At 37.0% G+C, this 26974-nt stretch overlaps 2 protein-coding genes across 3 annotated transcripts in view; one reads left to right on the top strand and one right to left on the bottom strand.

The window, feature by feature from the left end:
- The window catches only part of LOC117331398 (protein MON2 homolog), a 620780-nt gene that overhangs the window by 26929 nt on the left and 566877 nt on the right, over positions 1–26974 (bottom strand). The gene's annotated exons all lie outside the window — the stretch shown is intronic.
- On the top strand, positions 458–19156 carry LOC117331400 (thyrotroph embryonic factor-like). Of its 2 annotated transcripts, none has more exons than XM_033890106.1 (2): positions 458–589; positions 17859–19156. In XM_033890106.1, exon 2 carries the CDS (start codon positions 17972–17974, stop codon positions 18719–18721), a length of 750 nt encoding a protein of 249 aa, XP_033745997.1. In that variant the 5' UTR covers positions 458–589; positions 17859–17971; the 3' UTR covers positions 18722–19156. The 2 variants fall into 2 exon arrangements, with proteins under 2 accessions (XP_033745997.1, XP_033745996.1); XM_033890105.1 differs by lacking the exon at positions 458–589 and adding an exon at positions 14531–14699.

Genomic DNA, 26974 nt, shown 5'->3' with positions numbered 1-26974 from the left:
TACTGGTTTACCAATTACATGACTTTCTTTAGAACTTTTTTATACTGAGCAATTCAGTGTGATACAATACCAAGGTAATGGTGAGTAATTCCACACCACTACTGCCCAGTGGTCACCCAGTGGTCACTCAGACCTTATAGTATGGTCATCTGACCATGATTAATGAGATAGAGTGTGAATGGGTTTCCCTGCTGGCCTGTGGAGTCAGATAGAAAGCCTGGCAGCTTGCCTCTGTAACATGAGATCTCCACTATATAAATTTCCTGTATCTCTCTTTCATCATCAAAGATACAATGACCAATAGCCAGGCTAGTAAGACCCTATTAAATTCTTTAGCTTCCTGTGGCCACTCCTTTTCAAATTAAGACAAACTGGAGATTGGAACCCAGGGGTCACAACCTCTGACTTTAGATGAACACAATAGGCTAGCCAGAAAGTCTTATGTAAGGCAGTGGAATCTAGCACAGGGGGTCAAATCTCACTAATCCTGGGTAATGTTGACCATTAGTGACTGCACACTACAGAGGCTGACCAATCTTAGGGCCATGCGGTCAGTAGTGGACACTAGCTGACCAGGCTAAATACCTAGGTAAGGCTGTTACTGGGTTCTTCTTTTTTTTCTTTGTAAAATTTCAATAATTGTTCACATATTAGTACACAGTTATTGTAAACTATGAAGACGTAAACTGGTTATATATAGCATGTGGTGATATAATAAATCAGAACAAAATGGCTGATGATTCAGAAAGCTGACCACATAATCACTGTATGCCCAATTTTGTCCCTAGACACTTAAATGCGTTGGTTGAAATGCCCCTGTAAAGTACAACTTTGTCATTGCATGTACATTACACAGACTGGTACATTTGTTCATGTCTAACTTATCGGTCAAGTCTCCTGTACTTATATTACTGATGACAATCTGTCAGGTCTCCTGTACTTATATTACTGATGACGATCTGTCCGGTCACCTGTACTTATATCACTGATGACGATCTGTCCGGTCACCTGTACTTATATTACTGATGACGATCTGTCGGGTCACCTGTACTTATATCACTGATGACGATCTGTCAGGTCACCTGTACTTATATTACTGATGACGATCTGTCAAGTCTCCTGTACTTATATTACTGATGACGATCTGTCAGGTCTCCTGTACTTATATTACTGATGACGATCTGTCAAGCCTCCTGTACTTATATTACTGATGACGATCTGTCAGGTCTCCTGTACTTATATTACTGATGACGATCTGTCAGGTCTCCTGTACTTATATTACTGATGACGATCTGTCAGGTCTCCTGTACTTATATTACTGATGACGACCTGTCAGGTCACCTGTACTTATATTACTGATGACGACCTGTCAAGTCTCCTGTACTTATATTACTGATGACGATCTGTCAAGTCTCCTGTACTTATATCACTGATGACGATCTGTCAGGTCTCCTGTACTTATATTACTGATGACGATCTGTCAGGTCTCCTGTCCTTATATCACTGATGACGATCTATCAAGTCTCCTGTACTTATATTACTGATGACGATCTGTCAGGTCTCCTGTCCTTATATCACTGATGACGATCTGTCAAGTCTCCTGTACTTATATTACTGATGACGATCTGTCAGGTCTCCTGTACTTATATTACTGATGACGATCTGTCAAGTCTCCTGTACTTATATCACTGATGACGATCTGTCAGGTCTCCTGTACTTATATTACTGATGACGATCTGTCAGGTCTCCTGTACTTATATTACTGATGACGATCTGTCAGGTCACCTGTACTTATATTACTGATGACGATCTGTCAGGTCACCTGTACTTATATCACTGATGACGATCTGTCAGGTCACCTGTACTTATATTACTGATGACGATCTGTCAGGTCACCTGTACTTATATCACTGATGACGATCTGTCAGGTCACCTGTACTTATATTACTGATGACGATCTGTCAGGTCTCCTGTACTTATATTACTGATGACGATCTGTCAGGTCACCTGTACTTATATTACTGATGACGATCTGTCAGGTCTCCTGTACTTATATTACTGATGACGATCTGTCAGGTCACCTGTACTTATATCACTGATGACGATCTGTCAGGTCACCTGTACTTATATTACTGATGACGATCTGTCAAGTCTCCTGTACTTATAATACTGATGACGATCTGTCAAGTCTCCTGTACTTATATTACTGATGACGATCTGTCAAGTCTCCTGTACTTATATTACTGATGACGATCTGTCAGGTCTCCTGTCCTTATATCACTGATGACGATCTGTCAGGTCTCCTGTACTTATATTACTGATGACGATCTGTCAGGTCTCCTGTACTTATATCACTGATGACGATCTGTCAGGTCACCTGTACTTATATTACTGATGACGATCTGTCAGGTCTCATGTACTTATATCACTGATGACGATCTGTCAGGTCTCCTGTACTTATATCACTGATGACGATCTGTCAGGTCTCCTGTACTTATATCGCTGATGACGATCTGTCAGGTCTCATGTACTTATATCGCTGATGACGACCTGTCAGGTCTCCTGTACTTATATTACTGATGACGATCTGTCAGGTCTCCTGTACTTATATTACTGATGACGATCTGTCAGGTCTCCTGTACTTATATTACTGATGACGATCTGTCAGGTCTCCTGTACTTATATTACTGATGACGATCTGTCAGGTCTCCTGTACTTATATTACTGATGACGATCTGTCAGGTCTCCTGTCCTTATATCACTGATGACGATCTGTCAGGTCTCCTGTACTTATATTACTGATGACGATCTGTCAGGTCTCCTGTACTTATATTACTGATGACGATCTGTCAGGTCACCTGTACTTATATTACTGATGACGATCTGTCAGGTCTCCTGTACTTATATTACTGATGACGATCTGTCAGGTCTCATGTACTTATATCACTGATGACGATCTGTCGGGTCTCCTGTACTTATATTACTGATGACGATCAGTCAGGTCTCCTGTACTTATATTACTGATGACGATCTGTCAGGTCTCCTGTACTTATATCGCTGATGACGACCTGTCAGGTCTCCTGTACTTATATTACTGATGACGATCTGTCAGGTCTCCTGTACTTATATTACTGATGACGATCTGTCAGGTCTCCTGTACTTATATTACTGATGACGACCTGTCAAGTCTCCTGTACTTATATTACTGATGACGATCTGTCAGGTCTCCTGTACTTATATTACTGATGACGACCTGTCAAGTCTCCTGTACTTATATTACTGATGACGATCTGTCAGGTCCCCTGTACTTATATCACTGATGACGATCTGTCAGGTCTCCTGTATTTATATCACTGATGACGATCTGTCAGGTCTCCTGTAATTATATTACTGATGACGACCTGTCAGGTCTCCTGTACTTATATTACTGATGACGATCTGTCAGGTCTCCTGTACTTATATTACTGATGACGATCTGTCAGGTCTCCTGTACTTATATCACTGATGATGATCTGTCAAGTCTCCTGTACTTATATCACTGATGACGATCTGTCGGGTCACCTGTACTTATATCACTGATGACGATCTGTCGGGTCTCCTGTACTTATATTACTGATGACGATCTGTCAGGTCTCCTGTACTTATATTACTGATGACGATCTGTCAGGTCTCCTGTACTTATATTACTGATGACGACCTGTCAGGTCTCCTGTACTTATATTACTGATGACGACCTGTCAGGTCTCCTGTACTTATATTACTGATGACGATCTGTCAGGTCTCCTGTACTTATATGACTGATGACGATCTGTCAGGTCTCCTGTACTTATATAACTGATGACGATCTGTCAGGTCTTCTGTATTTATATTACTGATGACGATCTGTCAGGTCTCCTGTACTTATATTACTGATGACGATCTGTCAGGTCTCCTGTACTTATATTACTGATGACGACCTATCAGGTCCCCTGTACTTATATCACTGATGACGATCTGTCAGGTCTCCTGTACTTATATGACTAATGATACAGACTCAATATCTCAATAACTATTACATCTAATTCAACACATCACAGTTCACATTTTGCAGTCATTTTTGACAATTTAAGGTACAAGGTGACCTGATGGTATCTGGTAGCATACTTTAGTAATGATGTCGGTGACGTGGTTCACATTGTGTTGTGGTTCACATTGTGTTGTGGTTCACATTGTGTTGTGGTTCATATTGTGTTGTGGTTCACATTGTGTTGTGGTTCATATTGTGTTGTGGTTCACATTGTGTTGTGGTTCACATTGTGTTGTGGTTCACATTGTGTTGTTGTCATATTGTGTTGTGGTTCACATTGTATTGTGGTTCACATTGTGTTGTGGTTCACATTGTGTTGTGGTTCACATTGTATTGTGGTTCACATTGTGTTGTTGTCACATTGTGTTGTGGTTCACATTGTGTTGTGGTTCACATTGTGTTGTGGTTCACATTGTATTGTGGTTCACATTGTGTTGTGGTTCACATTGTGTTGTGGTTCACATTGTGTTGTTTGTCACATTGTGTTGTGGTTCACATTGTATTGTTGTTCACATTGTGTTGTGGTTCACATTGTGTTGTGGTTCTGAGTGTTGTGGTTCTGAGTGTTGTTGTCACATTGTGTTGTGGTTCACATTGTGTTGTGGTTCACATTGTATTGTGGTTCACATTGTGTTGTGGTTCACATTGTGTTGTTGTCACATTGTGTTGTGGTTCACATTGTGTTGTGGTTCACATTGTGTTGTGGTTCACATTGTGTTGTGGTTCTGAGTGTTGTGGTTCACATTGTGTTGTGGTTCACATTGTGTTGTTGTTACATTGTGTTGTAGTTCACATTGTGTTGTGGTTCACATTGTGTTGTGGTTCACATTGTGTTGTGGTTCTGAGTGTTGTGGTTCACATTGTGTTGTGGTTCACATTGTGTTGTGGTTCACATTGTGTTGTGGTTCTGAGTGTTGTGGTTCACATTGTGTTGTGGTTCTGAGTGTTGTGGTTCACACTATGTTGTGGTTCACATTGTGTTGTTGTCACATTGTGTTGTAGTTCACATTGTGTTGTGGTTCACATTGTGTTGTGGTTCTGAGTGTTGTGGTTCACATTGTGTTGTGGTTCACATTGTGTTGTGGTTCACATTGTGTTGTGGTTCTGAGTGTTGTGGTTCATATTGTGTTGTGGTTGGGTTGTCTTCCCAGTTATCAGGTCCAAATCTGAATCCCCATCCCAAAAAAGGAGGAATTGCAAGTATTTGGTTATGAGGAGGTATATTAAAAATAAAATACATTCCTTAATGGCCAATACCATATAAAATGATAGGTTTGTTCAATGTAAGTATGTTTGGTGTATTGATGTTAGACCTGTAATTAGATGGTTGTACCCTATATAACAGTATACAGTTGGTAAACAGCTGTCAGACATTGTAGTTACATGTTGATCCTATACATAATTAATGTATATAAACACGTGACCACTGGCTCCATCAATATGTCACTATACACCACAAAGGTATCCAGGTCTGTTTACACTCCTAATATTTTTCAGGAAATTGTTCACTGGACATCATTCACCCATCCCAATAATATACTGGACATTGTCCACCATCCCAATAATATACTTGACATTGTCCACCATCCTATCAATATACTGGACATTGTCCACCATCCTATTGATATACTTGACATTGTCCACCATCCTATTGATATACTGGACATTGTCCACCATCCCAATAATATACTGGACATTGTCCACCATCCCAATAATATACTGGACATTGTCCACCATCCCAATAATATACTTGACATTGTCCACCATCCTATCAATATACTGGACATTGTCCACCATCCTATTAATACACTGGACATTGTCCACCATCCTATTAATACACTGGACATTGTCCACCATCCTATTAATATACTTGACATTGTCCACCATCCTATTAATACACTGGACATTGTCCACCATCCTATTAATATACTGGACATTGCCCACCATCCTATTAATACACTGGACATTGTCCACCATCCTATTAATATACTGGACATTGTCCACCATCCTATCAATACACTGGACATTGTCCACCATCCTATTAATACACTGGACATTGTCCACCATCCTATTAATATACTGGACATTGTCCACCATCCTATCAATACACTGGACATTGTCCACCATCCTATTAATATACTTGACATTGTCCACCAACCTATCAATATACTGGACATTGTCCACCATCCCAATAATATACTGGACATTGTCCACCATCCTATTAATATACTGGACATTGTCCACCATCCCAATAATATACTGGACATTGTCCACCATCCCAATAATACACTGGACATTGTCCACCATCCTATTAATATACTGGACATTGTCCACCATCCTATTAATACACTGGACATTGTCCACCATCCTATTAATATACTGGACATTGCCCACCATCCTATTAATATACTGGACATTGTCCACCATCCTATTAATATATTTGACATTGCCCACCATCCTATCAATACACTGGACATTGTCCACCATCCTATTAATATATTTGACATTGCCCACCATCCTATCAATATACTGGACATTGTCCACCATCCTATTAATATACTTGACATTGTCCACTAACCTATCAATATACTTGACATTGTCCACCATCCTATCAATATACTGGACATTGTCCACCATCCTATTGATATACTTGACATTGTCCACCATCCTATCAATATACTGGACATTGTCCACCATCCTATTAATACACTGGACATTGTCCACCATCCTATTAATATACTGGACATTGTCCACCATCCTATCAATACACTGGACATTGTCCACCATCCTATTAATATACTTGACATTGTCCACCAACCTATCAATATACTGGACATTGTCCACCATCCCAATAATATACTGGACATTGTCCACCATCCTATTAATATACTGGACATTGTCCACCATCCCAATAATATACTGGACATTGTCCACCATCCCAATAATACACTGGACATTGTCCACCATCCTATTAATATACTGGACATTGTCCACCATCCTATTAATACACTGGACATTGTCCACCATCCTATTAATATACTGGACATTGCCCACCATCCTATTAATATACTGGACATTGTCCACCATCCTATTAATATATTTGACATTGCCCACCATCCTATCAATACACTGGACATTGTCCACCATCCTATTAATATATTTGACATTGCCCACCATCCTATCAATACACTGGACATTGTCCACCATCCTATTAATATATTTGACATTGCCCACCATCCTATCAATATACTGGACATTGTCCACCATCCTATTAATATTTTTGACATTGCCCACCTTTGAAACTGAAATCCTAATGTTGCATCTTACCTGATATCTTGAATTCCTCCTATAGATGGGCAGCTAAGCACTTATCAAGTAAAATATATTTATATATATAATAATATTTCACTGAAAATCAGTCAGTCTGTACCAATCTGTTTCTAACCATCAATGGGACTCAATCCCTTCAAAATCATTCAAATCATTCTTTCAGAGCAAGCAATTTATAATGCTTCAAACTAACACATCAGCTTTATCTTTAATGAGCATATGCAATTCACACGATATACAGCACGTAGGAGTCAGGTGTTGATTCCCTTTTTGTAAGTTGTAATTTTACTGATTCCCTTTTTGTAAGTTGTAATTTTATTACATTAAGTGACATTCAATAATTTGTCATGTATTTAAAACCTTGTGTGTTCTAATGTCTTTCATAACTTGATGACACATCTGTAGTGAAAGAAATATGTGTAGTGTAAGCTGGAACTCGCTGAAATGAGGCTGAATCAAGAAATGAGGCTGAAATGAGGCTGAAATGAGGCTGAAATGGCAGCTCCAGCTGTATGCTCCACAAGGCATTGAGAAAAACACAGATAAAAACTTAGGCATGGAAAATAAATTTCTTCTGTGTTTTTGTAATGAGTGTAAATTGCTTAATGACTCATTTACAATTTAGTCATATCAGCTTAAAAAATGCACAGCTGATGGTACAGACCAATTTTTACATAGATATTCAAAGATATTGAACAATGATATTACTAAACAATGTTTTTGGTATCAGGCCTGTGTTTAATGTGTTGATCCTGTCTATAGTGACCGTTTTCTGACTCCCCTTGGGCGGTCTTTATAGACAGGTTTGACACTATTACTAAACAAAGTTTTTGGTATCAGGCCTGTGTTTTAATGTCTTGGTTCTGTCTGAAATCTCCACAATTGATCAGCATGTCTCACAGCCATGTATTTTTGATGAGGTTACACTGTTATAATCTATATACCAGTTCCTATCTCTATGTTACTAAATGTAATCTCACTACCTGTAGACCTAGGTGTATTAACGAGTATTTTCCACCTGGATGGCCCAACTCCTAGTAATGATGGCTTTACTAATCCCTAATCCTTTCCTTTTGACAATTTGGTAAACATGCTGTAATCCTTTACCTGTTGACTGCCTGATACCTGTGTGTGACTATATCCCCCAGAAAACACCTGTATAGAAGGTGATTAAAGTGTAAGTGTTATGTAAGTTTGCGAGTGTGGACAGGTACACGTAGGTGATTCAACCCGTTTCTGTCGAACACTTACTAGCAATCTGTTATTAACACCGGACTAGCTTTCCTTTCTGACATTTTTGTGTTTGTCTTCTTAGTTCTAGCATGACAAAAAAAATTCCATTCACATGATTAAATGGAAGGATTAATGAAGTTCTCAAGCCGATACTGACCACCAGCCACTACTTTTTTTTGTGAAGAATATTTGCTCAGCTAAATTATTTCAATACTAGATTATCTACCACTAGTTTGAAATTTGAATTCGGAAGAATCAGACATATTCTAGAGATCAAAATCACAGAAGTTTTAGGTATAATTCTAATATTATAGAGACAGGGGGCCAGTCTATTCCGAAGCATGTACAGGGCATCCAGTAAGTTTAAAATCTCAAGAGTCAGTGACCCTCTGCTCTGAAATCCTGAGAGTCAAAATATGAAACTCTCAAATTTGACGGTTAATCGTTTCCAAATGTAAACTGATAAAAGCGTCTTTCTTTTAAAAAAACTATAATTAATTGAATAATATTCAAAAGAATTTAGTTTATCTTAATTTATTATCCAATAGTTGTTTATATTAAATAAATAAAAGTGTTTTAAAAATTTAAACTTTTCTTTTAATTATATATTTGTGTTTGAATAAAGTACAATATAAAACAGATTTTTTTTATTTAATGTAATAACTGAAATAAATTTCTTGTAAAGCTTTTAACAAAAAAACTTGTATCACAGTTTTCTTGCTGAAATTATGTTTGAATGTTTTACAATGGTTAAGCATTATATACCTATATTCCAATCTACTACAGTTTACCTATACTCATACCTACTACAGTATACCTATACTCCTACCTACTACAGTATACCTATACTCCTATCTACTACAGTATACCTATACTCCTACCTACTACAGTTTACCTATACTCCTATCTACTACAGTATACCTATACTCCTACCTACTACAGTTTACCTCTATTCCTACCTACTACAGTATACCTATACTCCTATCTACTACAGTATACCTATACTCTTACCAACTACAGTATACCTATACTCCTACCTACTACAGTATACCTATACTCTTACCAACTACAGTATACCTATACTCCTACCTACTACAGTATACCTATACTCCTACCTACTACAGTATACCTATACTCTTACCAACTACAGTATACCTATACTCCTACCTACTACAGTATACCTATACACCTATCTACTACAGTATACCTATAGACTTTGGTAGGACAGGCTTGCGATTTAGTAGGATATATAGTAGGACAGGCTGGAGGATAAATAGCTCAGAGATATGGTAGGACAGGCTGGAGGATATATAGGTCAGATATATTGGTAGGACAGGCTGGAGATTTAGTAGGATATATAGTAGGTCAGGCTGGAGGATATATAGGTCCGAGATATGGTAGGACAGGCTGGAGATTTAGTAGGATATATAGGTCAGATATATGGTAGGACAGGCTGGAGGATATATAGGTCAGAGATATGGTAGGACAGGCTGGAGGATATATAGGTCAGATATATGGCAGGACAGACTGGAGGATATATAGGTCAGATATATTGGTAGGACAGGCTGGAGATTTAGTAGGATATACAGGTCAGAGATATGGTAGGACAGGCTGGAGGATATATAGGTCTGATATATTGGTAGGACAGGCTGGAGGATATATAGGTCAGATATATTGGTAGGACAGGCTGGAGGATATATAGGTCATATATATTGGTAGGACAGGCTGGAGGATATATAGGTCAGATATATTGGTAGGACAGGCTGGAGGATATATAGGTCAGATATATTGGTAGGACAGGCTGGAGGATATATAGGTCAGATATATTGGTAGGACAGGCTGGAGGATATATAGGTCAGATATATGGTAGGACAGGCTGGAGATTTAGTAGGATATATAGGTCAGATATATTGGTAGGACAGGCTGGAGATTTAGTAGGATATACAGGTCAGAGATATGGTAGGACAGGCTGGAGGATATATAGGTCAGAGTTATTGGTAGGACAGGCTGGAGGATATATAGGTCAGAGATATGGTAGGACAGGCTGGAGGATATATAGGTCAGATATATTGGTAGGACAGACTGGAGGATATATAGGTCAGAGATATGGTAGGACAAGCTGAAGGATATATAGGTCAGAGATATGGTAGGACAGGCTGGAGGATATATAGGTCAGATATATTGGTAGGACAGGCTGGAGGATATATAGGTCAGAGATATGGTAGGACAGGCTGGAGGATATATAGGTCAGAGTTATGGTAGGACAGGCTGGAGGATATATAGGTCAGAGATATGGTAGGACAGGCTGGAGGATATATAGGTCAGAGTTATGGTAGGACAGGCTGGAGGATATATAGGTCAGAGTTATGGTAGGACAGGCTGGAGGATATATAGGTCAGAGATATGGTAGGACAGGCTGGAGGATATATAGGTCAGAGTTATGGTAGGACAGGCTGGAGGATATATAGGTCAGAGATATGTAGGACAGGCTGGAGGATATATAGGTCAGAGTTATGGTAGGACAGGCTGGAGGATATATAGGTCAGAGATATGTAGGACAGGCTGGAGGATATATAGGTCAGAGTTATGGTAGGACAGGCTGGAGGATATATAGGTCAGAGTTATGGTAGGACAGGCTGGAGATTTAGTAGGATATACAGGTCAGAGATATGGTAGGACAGCCTGGAGGATATATAGGTCAGAGTTATGGTAGGACAGGCTGGAGATTTAGTAGGATATATAGTAGGACAGGCTGGAGGATATATAGGTCCGATATATTGGTAGGACAGCCTGGAGGATATATAGGTCAGAGTTATGGTAGGACGGTTATCTTAGGTCACACATAGATCTGCATCATTTGTCCTTCTTTAAGGTCACGGTGCTGTAACCTTCAGTCATCTGCTGATTTAATGTCCAGTTAAATGACCTCTGTCCAAACATTGTGTACAGTTATGGAGATAACATAACACTGGTAGACTGGTGCTACTCTGATTGCATCACTGAAGGTAAGATTGCAGGGGGAGACAAACAAAGGGTCTGGGCCACTCACAGCCTGGGAGACTATACACCAGCCATAGTAGGAAATACTCAGGTAGAATACTGTCGAGTAGAATCACTGGTGAAAATATACAACCAAGATCCCGGGCAGTGGATCAAGATAACAATTAGCTAGAGAGATTGTCACCCAAGTGGTGGGCTACTTAGGCAGGCCTTCTCACTAGTGTGAACCCCAACAGCTACCAACTGATGATAAACAAGTTTCATATTAGCTGCAGATCAACAGACATGTACAAGGTACATCAGGGGTCACCACTGTAAAGAAATTACCCACACCAATATCCTCTAAATATATATTGTGGAATTTTAATTAATTTCAACAGCATATTTTTAACAAACATTAATTACAAGGAAACCCTGTGTTGGTGCAGTGTGTTGATATCCTGGCTTTGACCACTAGGAAGTGACCGCCAATACTGACCATCTATTGAACACTAACCACCCTGGGCTAAGTATTGATGAATGCTTATGTCAGCTGACATGACAGTCCAGTGCTGGCTAATTTGTATGATGCCATGGCGACAATGATTGACCAGCCAGATGTCCCACTGGCCCTGTACAGGTACCAAAGCTTCCTGCCACACTCACCCAATTGATTTATGTATTTTCTATGGCAGCTAAGTTCCTGGAACAATATTCTTCCTCCTACCAACATGATTGTGTCTCGATTGTGTCTCCAATCCAAAGAAACATTAAAGCACCTTTCCTCAGCCAAACTCACCAGGGTATTACCAATCTTAAGTCTGTGACTAATTTTAGAGGTGGGGTTTGTTTTCAGAGATAAACAAAATTAAAATGTTTAGGGAACATTATGAAACAAAATATTACGAGACTGTCCTCTAATTCTCTGTACATCAGATCCACTGTTCTGAAGTGGCATCTATACAACAATTCATCCTCTTATTAAACATCTATACACCAATTCATCCTCTCATTAAACATCTTCACAACAATTCATCCTCTCATTAAACATCTATACACCAATTCATCCTCTCATTAAACATCTACACAACAATTCATCCTCTTATTAAACATCGATCTACACAACAATTCATCCTCACATTAAACATCTATACACCAATTCATCCTCTCATTAAACATCTATACACCAATTCATCCTCTCATTAAACATCTATACAACAATTCATCCTCACATTAAACATCTATACACCAATTCATCCTCTCATTAAACATCGATCTACACAACAATTCATCCTCACATTAAACATCTATACACCAATTCATCCTCTCATTAAACATCTACACAATAATTCATCCTCACATTAAACATCTATACATCAATTCATCCTCTCATTAAACATCTATACATCAATTCATCCTCTCATCAAACATCTACACAATAATTCATCCTCACATTAAACATCTATACATCAATTCATCCTCTCATTAAACATCGATCTACACACCAATTCATCCTCTCATTAAACATCTACACAACAATTCATCCTCTCATTAAACATCGATCTACACAACAATTCATACCATCATGAACATCTACACAACAATTCATCCTCTAATTAAACATCGATCTACACAACAATTCATACCATCATTAACATATGTCAGATCATCTTATAATACAGATTTTGATTACATACAATGTTGGCCATGACAGACTAACAATGGCTCTTGGGATGAAATAACGAAGTTTGAAAGATGTATACAAAGATCAGTGTAAGCCATTTCTACTCGGAGCAGCACCTGCATGTTTTGCTTCCAATTTACTAAAACATATTTATTTCTCTGTATATACTTAAATGATATTTTAATGACCATTGTTTAATGACCATTGTTTAATTACCATTGTTTTTAGCTCAGTGACCACCCACAGTCATTAAGGTTTCCTCAACAATGGCAGTAAATTCCATCCTATAAATCTCTACACATCCCATAATATTGTAGTTTTTACTGGTGATGGGTTAAATAAAGCACTGTATATTTTGACTTTTCGCTTTTTCAAAAGTTGATATTAATATTGTCTGCCAGGATTTACAATGTGTGCTTCTACATTACCAGGAAAACAGACACACAAAAAGAGAAGAAAAACAAAACCACAGTGTACTGTCTAATGGTTCTGATGCTGAGACAAAGTTATATGTAACACAACATGGGTGTTTATTAGGTGGATAGTTATAACTAACATAACATGGGTGTTTATTAGGTGGATAGTTACACCTAACACAACCTGGGTGTTTATTAGGTGGATAGTTACACCTAACACAACCTGGGTGTTTATTAGGTGGATAGTTATACCTAATATAACATGGGTGTTTATTAGGTGGATAGTTATACCGAACACAACATGGGTGTTTATTAGGTGGATAGTTATACCTAACACAACATGGGTGTTTATTAGGGGATAGTTATACCTAAAACAACATGGGTGTTTATTAGGTGGATGGTCCTGATATTGTGGCATTAAGTTATATTATTTTGTTTAATTAGTAGGTTTGTTATTAACCTAGAACAAGTCCCTACAGGGCCAGCAGAACCTACAGAGAGAAACTCATTCCTAGAAACAACACACAGGAACATACTTGCTAAATAACAACTACAGGGTGGGAGAGTACTTCTCAATGGTTACAGGTAAATACTCCAGTAATCCCTATTGTCAGTGGTCAGCCTGGTGTGATAGCTGGACAGAGTGGCCATTAGCTAACATTGTGCTCCATTTATTACCAGGAATTATTCAACATTGCTGGTTGGGCTAAGGGATCACATGACCTGGCTATAAATAAACAGCCCAGGGGTTAGAGGTCACGCCTGGGAAATACTCTGTATTAATTGGTCAGTTGATAGCTATGCAAACTTTGTGTAATGTTGACTGTCCAGTGGTAACAGGGTCATTCACTGGTGTATGGGGTGGACAACTGGATGGTCAGTGACATTTTCAGGAAGTACTTGTTTTCTTATGTGGACTTAGTGCTAAATTGGATTCACAAAACCAACATTTTGAGGACTGGTCAGTCTGACCACTGACCACTTCTGGAAGGTAATGCTGAAAGTATTTGGACATAATTACATGGAATTTTATCATTAGATTGCTGGTTCAGAATGCATGGCTGGTCAGTGTGACCCACAGCATGGTGGTCAAATTTCAGGGGCCAGTATTGGGGAAATTATTGTGTTCATCAGAATATCTGCCTACCCTACTGCCTGTGTTAAGTTATTGGCAATATTGATTTCAGATTATAACTTTGCAAGTGTAGTTTATTCTGTCCAATTTTATATTTGGTCAGATTGACCTACCAAAAATACACTGGTCATTCTTTAGGTTGGTCAGATTGACCTAACAAAATTACACTGGTCATTCTTTAGGATGTGAGCCACCAGTTCACACCATAAATGATGCATGTAACAATGAGATCTGAGAGCCACACTGTCCTGTCTAGTATAACATGAAAAGCTTGACCAGGAATTAAAGAACACCAGGGCTCAATACTCTGGACTGGAATTTGTAAACAGATTTTTTTGCCTGAAGTAGATTTTTGATCTGATTGAATTCAAATAACACATAATGTATACAAATCATGTATATGTTACATTGAATTATTTCAACAAAAATATATTAATAACTGATGAGAGATTTTTGGTTTACATTAATTCTGCTTTTTAAGTTATATCATTAAAACAATTATAAAAAAAAAACAGAAAATAATAGATTTCATAAAAAAAAACTGATTGAGTAAATTGCCTTAGTTAAAATATATATATTTTCCCACCTATACATTGCAGCACTAATGTCATCCTCATTAACTTACTTAGTTAAAATTTATTTTTATTATTTTATCGCCTAACTTGACAGAGAATATGAGTTTCCAGTATAACACAGGGTGGGGTTTAAATTACTGTTGTAATGACATGTACAGAGATTTACTCATCAGCTGTCAGCTCAGGAAATAGATGTGGGCATTGTAAATTTTCTTTGAGTCCTATGACAGAGATTAATAACCATATCATTATAAAACCAAATCTGAAAATCAGGAACATAAAACAATTGAGGAAAAAAAAAGATAAAGATAATATATATATCAGACAATTGGGAGTTTGAGTCTCCCTCCTGAATTAAAGGGTGCAAGGAAGGAGGCAAATGTATAATACTGAATTGGTGGAATAATTTGTCACTATACCTAAATGTATAAATAATACTGAATTGGTGGAATAATTTGCCACTATATATACCTTAATGTATAAATAATACTGAATTGGTGGAATAATTTGCGACAACATCAATGGAAAAATAATGTTGAATTTGTGAAATAATTTGTCACTTCATTAGTGTATAGATATTGCAGAATTTGTGAACTAATTGGTCACTTCATTAGTGTATAGATATTGCAGAATTTGTGAACTAATTGGTCACAGCCTAAATACTAGTGATATGACACATGATATGATTTAAATTGTTTATTAGATATTGATACTTCTGTGGAACCCTCTCTCTACTCAGTTGTTGTTTCAATTGAATCTTTCAGGAATTTTAATTAAAACATGAAAAGTACATGCCTGATAGAATGTAAAGCATACATCTTATTTGAAAGTATCACAACCCTCAACCTACTTCAATGTGTTAAAGTCAAGTGTGACTTTGATCCTAACTTTGGCCAATGGATGACCAACAAAATCTAACCATGTGAAGAATGAATGGTAGACTGGCCACAAGCCCCTATGTTTTGAATGGTATAGACTGGCCACAAGCCCCTATGTTTTGAATGGTAGACGGGCCACAAGCCCCTATGTTTTGAATGGTAGACAGGCCACAAGCCCCTATGTTTTGAATGGTAGACTGGCCACAAGCCCCTATGTTTTTTTGTTAGCTCCACTAAATTCTAATTAATACTAGATTATCTCCCCCTAGTTTGAAACTTAGAATCAGGAAAAAAAGCAGCTTTTGTCTAATCACACCTTCCAATTAGCAGAGTGAATTGTAATTAATGTATATAATTAGAGTGGTCTGTCCATGGTAGTTTATCTACACGATATATCTCATAAAATCCTTCATATAATTTAGTGTTTACACATGCAGCTTGGTAGGATCAATTCTGTCTTCACTCCCGACTAATCATCTAAGTGTTATCAATAATATAAATCAACAGAAATCTTGGGGATAAATGGCAATATCATAGGACCCCACCCCAACCTCTCACAGACATCTTGACAAAATGCTGGGTATTACAGATGGTGTTGTTGGTGGTAGTTGGAAGGAGTTAAATTATCATGACATATAAACTGTGTACCATATCTAGATCTGTTAATACACATGTCATGGTGTTATTGGTAGTTTGAGGGTGTTACATTATCATGTCATGGTGTTGTTGGTGGTCGTTTGAGGGTGTTACATTATCATGTCATGGTGTTGTTGGTGGTAGTTTGAGGGTGTTACATTATATCGGTCAATACACATGTCATGGTGTTGTTGGTAGTTTGAGGGTGTTACATTATATCGGTCAATACACATGTCATGGTGTTGTTGGTGGTAGTTTGAGGGTGTTACATTATATCGGTCAATACACACATGTCATGGTGTTGTTGTTGGTGGTAGTTTGAGGGTGTTACATTATCATGTCACGGTTACACATGTCATTTTGTTGGTCATTAATATCAATCAGTAGATATTAAACAAATGTAAACCTTCAATATCTATCAATAGATATTACAGAAACCTTCAGTCAGTTAGGATCAACAAACATGGCTGAACCTGTGAGATGACAAATATCAGTTGCCTTACACAATTGATTCTGACAAAACAAAGATTGAAGAATCAGCTTCATTACTTATACAAGGTCACTATCAACACAGGTACAACTCCTGGTTATTACACTGTATTGACAGAGTATGATATACAGGTACAACCCCTGGTTATTACACTGTATTGACAGAGTATGATATACAGGTACAACCCCTGGTTATTACACTGTATTGACAGAGTATGGTACAATTATGGATATTTCCTGTCATATACATAGCTGGCGATGTTTGGCCGCCACTGTTTGATAATACAAGTTACATCTGAGTAGATGCTGAAGTTAGTTAAGATGGTCACATACAAAACAACAACATTAATTCTAGTTACTATTTGTCACTTTGTAATTCTACAATAACTGTATATCTGTATTATGTATTAACAAACTTTAACCAATCTCTGTTTCAGAGTGGTGAGAAAGGAGTCATGTGCTAACCAGTGGTTTGATCCTGGTTTGAATCCCTTACGGTTAATTCCTCATCAATTCAGTATCAAAGCTTGCCACATCTTCACACAGCACCATGCAGGATCCCTACTCGGCCATGATGCACCGGGACGACAGATTCTTCAAACCCTATGGTGCCAATGTTCGGGGAGCAAATGGCAGTGTGCCTACCTCATACTATGGTATGGGATACCCTACTCCGTCCCACACAATGAGTCATGCAGACCTTGCAGGACTTATGCATGGTGCAGGGCAATCGTCAACTGGTTTGGACTATTCTCTTGTGTCATCTAGTAATAATCAGGACCTTATGTCCCCGATCCCTCCTAGCCATACCCTGCACCACACACCCACTACATCAAACATTAACGATATGCATCCTGGGATGAAGTCCCTCGGTAATATGACAATGTCTCAGCTTGGTTCAGGTGTACCGACAAGTCCACCTCTGTCAAATTCCATGGTGAAACATGAAGTGGACGAGGACGCTGACAATTCCGATTTAAATTCACCGACTTCCACTGGCAGTAATACATCTGGAGGTCCGTTAGACCTTGGTAATGGTGATGGGGAAATTAACTTTAAAATGCCCCCTAAGAAACGACCTCTTTCTGTGCCAGATAATCAGAAGGATGAACTATATTGGGATAAGCGTAAAAAGAACAATGATTCTGCCAAACGGTCACGTGAAGCAAGGCGTATGAAGGAGGAACAAATCGCACTTAGAGTTGTGTTTCTTGAACAGGAAAATCTACAGTTACGGACAGAGGTTTCGCTACTAAAGAGTGAAATAGAAAAGTTACGATGCATGCTGTACAACCCATGACGTGACTGAGTGTGTGATAACAACATGTGGAGTAAAACTATGACACCCAAAGCTCAAATGTGTTCAAAGGAACTGCCACATCATTTTAGTTTTCATTATCAAATGGTTATAAATATGTGTGCATATCATCATTTGGGAAATCAGCTATACAGCTTTAAAGCTATTACTTTTTCAATTAACAGTTACACCAGAGTTCATGATAGAATCTTAAATGACAAATATAAACCATCTGTTTTGACAAAAACCAATTTAATTTAGGGTAATCTACTCTCTACATAAATTATACCATGACTGTCACGGTCTACATAAATTATACGACTGTCACGGTCTACATAAATTATACCACTACTGTCACGGTCTACATAAATTATACCACTACAGTCACGGTCTACATAAATTATACCACTACTGTCACGGTCTACATAAATTATACCACTACTGTCACGGTCTACATAAATTATACCACTACTGTCACGGTCTACATAAATTATACCACTACTGTCACGGTCTACATAAATTATACCACTACTGTCACGGTCTACATAAATTATACCACTACTGTCACGGTCTACATAAATTATACCACTACTGTCACGGTCTACATAAATTATACCACTACTGTCATGGTCTACATAAATTATACCACTACTGTCACGGTCTACATAAATTATACCATGACTGTCATGGTCTACATAAATTATACCACTACTGTCACGGTCTACATAAATTATACCACTACTATCACGGTCTACATAAATTATACCACTACAGTCACGGTCTACATAAATTATACCACTACTGTCATGGTCTACATAAATTATACCACTACTGTCACGGTCTACATAAATTATACCACTACAGTCACAGTCTACATAAATTATACCACTACTGTCACGGTCTACATAAATTATACCACTACTGTCACGGTCTACATAAATTATACCAATACTGTCACGGTCTACATAAATTATACCACTACTGTCACGGTCTACATAAATTATACCACTACTGTCACGGTCTACATAAATTATACCACTACTGTCACGGTCTACATAAATTATACCACTACTGTCACGGTCTACATAAATTATACCACTACTGTCACGGTCTACATAAATTATACCAATACTGTCACGGTCTACATAAATTATACCACTACTGTCACGGTCTACATAAATTATACGACAGTCACGGTCTACATAAATTATATAACAAAGAGAAGTCATATTATAAGAATCTGCCTGGTTTGTTATGAAAGCAGTACTTAACAAATAATGTTTTCAAAATCGGTGTTAACATTGCTAGGACAGAATATCGCTGTAAATATTGTTAGGACAGAAAACCATGTAAGTATGGAACAATCAGGAAATCGTTGCCAGGGAAACCATTCCCTGGCTAATACCGATATGTTCCACAATCAGAACATTTCTTTATTCTAACTATCTGTGGTAAAATCTGAAGTAATGGATAACAGTATTATACAGTAAATGGTGTCACAATGGCATGTATCGTATCATGACATCATTGTCTCCATGGTGATGAAAGGGATGCAGTAACGTCTAAAACGGGACAAATAATTCATTATATCTCAGGATCAGGGTGATGTTGGTGTGGGCAGCATTAACTGTTGTGAATATTTAACTTCTCTCACAGCTACATTATAAAACCTATTTCTTGTTATAAAATAAGCATTATTTCCTACTGATACCATAACATTAATTGAATCCTAGAAAGTTCAGAAGAAATCGAAACAAATCTAGAAAAGTTACTTAATAAATTTGTTGACTTTATTATGAGATTGTTAAACAGTTGTGTGAAATCTACCGCCTATGTTACTGGTGCTTTTCATGTTTTATATACTGCTGATTCGTACTAATGACATCCACTTCTGTGATTAAGTTATAACTTACAATAACTGTAACGGTATGAGTTTGACATTGTGAATTCCAGTCTACATGTGTGGCTATAATTCTATATCATGTCAGAGAGTTGTTATAACAGCTAAAATGTCATTATAGAACAGGATTGGAGCTATTAAATAATAGGTTGAGAGATGTCAGTTTATTGTAATGACATACATTGAGAGTTGTCAGTTTATTATACTGACATACGTTGAGTTGTCAGTTTATTATACTGACATATGTTGAGAGTTGTCCAGTTTATTGTACTGACATACGTTGAGTTGTCAGTTTATTGTACTGACATATGTTGAGAGTTGTCCAGTTTATTGTACTGACATACGTTGAGTTGTCAGTTTATTGTACTGACATATGTTGAGAGATGTCAGTTTATTATACTGACATACGTTGAGTTGTCAGTTTATTGCACTGACATATGTTGAGAGATGTCAGTTTATTATAATGACATACGTTGAGTTGTCAGTTTATTGCACTGACATACGTTGAGAGATGTCAGTTTATTATAATGACATATGTTGAGAGTTGTCAAGTTTATTGTACTGACATACGTTGAGAGTTGTCAGTTTATTGTACTGACATACATTGAGAGTTGTGTCAGTTTATGATACTGACATACGTTGAGAGATGTCAGTTTATTATACTGACATACGTTGAGAGATGTCAGTTATTATACTGACATACGTTGAGAGATGTCAGTTTTATTGTACTGACACACATTGAGAGTTAGTTTATTATAGTGACAAATGTTGAGAGTTGTCTGTTTATTATACTGACAAACGTTTAAGTTTTTATAAAATAAGAGTGTCCCTGTAATAGGTATGTGAGTCAGGCTGGTTATTTGTATTATTTTTATTGATGTTGGCAATGATAACAAAGGTTTACACTGATGACATGAACTACATGGATTAATTTTGTCTCATAATTTTCACTTCAAATCTCCCATTTATAAAATTATTCCCTAAAATTTGAACATTTACATTGTATATGATTCATATAATTAGTTGATAGTTTTTAATCATCATAAGAAACTACTGGCCATGCTTAAGTGACCTTTGAACTCAGGAATTTTACACTTTGTTGATAAATGCTGTATATTGTTACCTCATCCTATACACGAGGGTTTTGTTGATGTTTTAATCCATTTTACATGATGTCAATTGTACATACAAGTTCACTCAGAACACCTCAGCTGAGATGTTATGATAATCTTTGATGGAAGGTCAATATAACTGAGGCGAGGTGTTCCGAACTCATCAGTTGTGACTCAGGACTTGGAGGAATGGTGCTATTCTCAATAACACAAAGTCACAACACCTCAGCAATTTTAACCTTATTGACTCCATGTCGTACAGGCATTTTTACCCGGTGATCACTACAAACACATTGTTATTTCATACAAACACATGTTTTTCACATACATGTAGATACAGTTGAGGACCACTGAATCGGCCCCGCACACAATTCTCAGGGTTTAATTTCCAGTTGTTGTTTACAAACAGAATTGTTGACAGCTGCTTAGTATTTTCTGGGGTTCCTGTGCTCCTTTTGTTTAGAGAGTATATATTTTCTGGGGTTCCTGTGCCCTTTTGTTTAGAGAGTATATATATCAGGTGTGGACATGTTTTTATATCAATTCTTCTGCTCACTGTATAAAAAGGAAATTGTACTTGTCAATATGACATCGAGAAAGAGACTTGAGATCCAGGCCATGTGAGTCCCAGTGTTATCAGGGATGTACAATCAATGTTTATATATGTTTTTGTGGTCTTTGATTGATATTGATGTGGATTAATGATAGTGGAATACGAATTTGTACAAATAAATGTTATCTGTATAAGATTGTCTTTGTTTTAATTTTGAGACTTTTTCCAATGTTTTAAGTTTAAAATGACATGAGTAAAGAAATGTCTGTCCTTATGTTTACAAAAAGTATATCCACAGTAACAATGTATCAATTTCACATGTCAACAATACCTTCAATTTTCCAATCAATTATCTAATGCTTAAAATACATAGAAAATTGCCTAAAGCAATGTGCACTAAGCTTTATAATTTACACTAAGATCGTTTTTGAGTTGGACCATTCCCCCCGGGCAGATCTACCTTACCCAGGGCAGACCTACCTTACTGGTCCTGTGACCTGGTGTCACCCCATGTCACCCTGGATTTACCATGGTAACCAGCACCCCTGGGGAGTGGACCAGCTGTCACTCTAACAAAATGGCACTCCTATCTCCACCCATCCAAGCCCCCAGGGCACCTGTGCCACTTCACTGACTGTCTCTCTAAGAAACATTCCAATTAGCACTGTTCAGATCTGGATTTCAATTTATGACAAACAACTCTAGCTGTTGTGATCTGGGCTATGAGGTAAATTTACAATTAAAGCCAGAGGCTTTGATAATCTATCAAAATGTTTACAATAGCACTCTGATGTGGGACAAAAAACAAGCCTTACAGACAGACTGTCTCTTAGGAAGGCGAGAAATTTGTTTACTTTGACAATACAGATATGATACATCACTTTTCATTATAGAAATGATATGTTTGTTCATATTTAACCTTATATACACTATATACAAAACATATATGGCTACTATTGTATTGGGAATCACACCTTTTAAATAGTCCTAGATTCCACATCTGAAACCTTTACTACTCCAGAGATAAAACAATCTTTAATGTAGCATAGTAGGTTGTAAAGTGATATACAGTGTGTTTGTATTTTATATGGATGTATGGTTGTAGAATTCATAAATCTTTACAAGTTCACAGTTATTGTATCTGAGGGTGCATCGATGCATACAGTGATCGGGTCAAACCAATTCAACTTGAAGACTATTTTTGACAAACTTTTTATTGTGAGTAAAAGACATTTTACACTAGTGAGTAAAAGACATTTTACACTAGTGATTAAAATTAAAGACAAGACATTTTACACTAGTGATTAAAAGACATTTTAGTGATTTTTGTTACCCTGCCTGGTGCTTCACCCTTTTCAGAGATTTAAAGAGTGCTAACCCTTTAACCCTTAAAACTTACCTTTTGACGATCATGGACCCATGATTTAAACACATCATTAATTCTTACAATTTATATTAAAGTACATTTCCATATGGCTCTTTGGAAATTAAAACTCATACAGGACATATATTAGTATATAAATCAATCATTTTTTATACAGGTCATATATTAGTATAAATCTAATATTTTTTATACAGGACATATATTAGTATAAATCTATCGTTTTTGATACAGGACATATATTAGTATAAATATATTATTTTTTATACAAAACCAAATAAATTATCTGTCCACATGAGGTTGATGTGTACAATAAAAAGTGCCCAAAACTGTTTTTCAATATATACTACTTCATAATGAATATACCAATTAGATCATACATTGAATTTTCATCTTTTTTTTTGCATATCATAATACAGGAGTTAATTGCTTAACAAAATCAAAGGGCCAAAGGCCCTGAGAAACATCAGGGTCTGAGGTCATAAATAAGAAATTTAAAATTGGAATTTATAGTCAGACAGCTACATTTGTATCAGATGAAATGTCTTAATCTGGTTATTCCTATTCTATATACATATTCAAGAAAACATGTATAACATATTTATCTGCTGAAAAGTTTCCAATAGCTGAGTATAGTTCTTTCTCTGATCTAATTATTTAATGCTTGCAGAAGATTATTGATATACTTCTGAATCAGTAAAGCTACTTGTAAACTTTGAAAAAAAAAAAATCAACTGAAGGACGGTTTATTAATAGTTACATGTACTGTACAACCAGAGATATAATCCAAGATGTACACACCCTAAGTTTTTTTTATCTATACCATAAGATGTTAATTAGGCCTAGCAAACACCTATTTTATTACCCCTAGTAACATCGAAAATACAAATAATTCACCTCCGATATAAAACTACGGTTGCGCTGTCGGTCACGCTGTCCGACGAGACATATACAGGCCTACAGTTTTGACAAACAAGATGTTAGTACTGTGGTACATCAGTCACAGATCATAATCGTTAGATTCTTTTCAAATAAACAAATAATAATCTTATTTAACAAAATCCTCATGAAAAACGACAATGTAGTTTGTTACAACTTGCCTTCAATTCCTGGTCATATTTCTTGCGTATTCTAGCGACATACAAATAAATATGAAACTGGAAACGGTCGCTGGTTTAATTACATTAGACATAACCGCCATTTTGGCCGATTAGTGATGATCACGTGATTAGTCACGTGACAGCTGAAGTTTTCCCTGTTTCGCTGCAGAACTATTTATAGATTTGTAAACATTTGACTACATAAACACGGTTGGTTTTAGGCTTATATGAAATGTTCCTGCATATGATCTCAGGATGAACATATGAGTCTAAGACATGTGGATAGCTTCTCTGTGGACGCATGTAAATTTCCACGACGATCAAACTGAATTTGTTTACTTTCGTTTTCAAGGCAGGATCGAGACAGAACTACGTAATCCTACACCAGGAAAATTGCATATACTGATGAGGAAAATGTTTATATTTACAGTCTAAAATAGTTTAGAACACCGAAAATTCATATTTCATTTTAAGTAATTGCAGTAAACACGGGAACCATCAGTTAAATCGTGTCAATAATTGCTGTGTTAAAATAGGAACTATATGTGGCTGCGGATGAATATCATTTGTATTACAGAAAAGAGAAGTCGTTAGCCAGAAACAAAAGTGTGATTAACAACATTTACCCACGACTATAACGGCAGGTGCCAAAGGCATCCTGACGTTAAAAATCACCCATGGCCAGGCTATACTACTGTGGTCTACTACTGATTGAATTGATGCATGGCATTTTACTAATTCTCAAGTCTCTATCTGTAGAATTTATATACAGTGGAACTTCGTTAACTCGAAGTCAACGGGACCACGAAAAAAACTTCGAGTTATCCGAGTGTTCGAATTAAGCGAGTTGTCATTTTTGGTGAAAAGTTTGGTCAATATTTGTCAACATTATATAATCATTATAACTCCGCTCTGTTGCTCATCAGTTTAGTGTGAAGACTGGTCAATACATGTAAATATATATGTAATGTTTCGTTCTGTCACTTGTAGTTTGGTGTAGTTTTGCCGATATACAGTCACAATAAAGTACCCGTTTCTTTCACTTTGTCAATTCAATAACGATCTGATGTGCAAGTCATGTATGCAAAAGGAATAACAATAAAACAGAATTCGACAGAATAACAATTTATTCATGTCAAATCAAATAACCGTTTAAGTTTAACACAGATTGTATGTAAAACGTAACAGAACCATAACCTTATATTGGACATATAAAATACTGTTTGATCGGCCTACTTACGTTTTACTGATAACCACGTCATTTCCATGTGTATTAGCACCGGAAGTTGGGCTGCGCATGTGCGTATAAAATGTCACTGTTACTGAGTTGGCATGTTATCCGATTTAATAGACAGCGCTGACCGTTACAGTCGTACTCTGAACACCTCGGCAGTAATTACGCTATTGTTTCAGCAGTTTAAATATTTAATAGGCACCAGTTTCATTTCTACATCTGTAAAAACATCAGGCGAGTAGATCTACCGGTGTGTCAGAGATTAGTTCCGCTTGAGCGAGCGGGTAGATGAGTTGTTGACTATCGTGTGTACTATTATCGGCGACCGCCTTAGGAAATTACCTGATGTAAGTAAAGCGGTACTTTTTATCACCAAGACTTGTTGTTATAAGATTCCACCGACAATTTCTTTAATGAATTTATGAAACACTTATAATAGCATGCAGGTTTGTAGTCCCGATATATTCAGTATTACAAACAGAATTTCGCTATTAAAAAATGTTGGCGTTTACCACCGATTGTTGTTGGACACGAAAATTATACTTCGAGTTATTCGATCATTTCAAATAGGATTTTTATTGTTGGTACCAAATTTTCACTTCGTATTATCCGAGTTTTTCGAGTTTTCCGAGTTTTCCGAGTTCGAGTTTTCCGAGTTTTCTTTACTAAGATAAAGAGAGAATTCGGCCGGGACTGACAAGGTACTTCAAGTTAAGCGGAGTATTCGAGTTTTCCGAGTTCGAGTTAATGAAAGTTCCACTGTATGTTAAATATATTTTACAATACACAATGCCAAGTTAATTCAGTTACAAATAGGAAAATATTTCAAAATTCAAACATTTGGTTTGTTTTGTTTAATATCCTTTTAACAGCCAGGGTCATTTAAAGATGTGCCAGGTTTTGGAGGTGGAGGAAAGCCGGAGTACCCGGAGAAAAACCACCGGCCTACGGTCAGTACCTGGCAACTGCCGTAGGT

The sequence above is a fragment of the Pecten maximus genome, chromosome 7 (genome assembly GCF_902652985.1).
Source record: "Pecten maximus chromosome 7, xPecMax1.1, whole genome shotgun sequence".
Classification (NCBI taxonomy): Eukaryota; Metazoa; Mollusca; class Bivalvia; order Pectinida; family Pectinidae; genus Pecten; species Pecten maximus.
The sequence above is the reverse complement of the archived record's forward strand: the minus strand, read 5'-3'. Positions and strand labels throughout refer to the sequence as shown.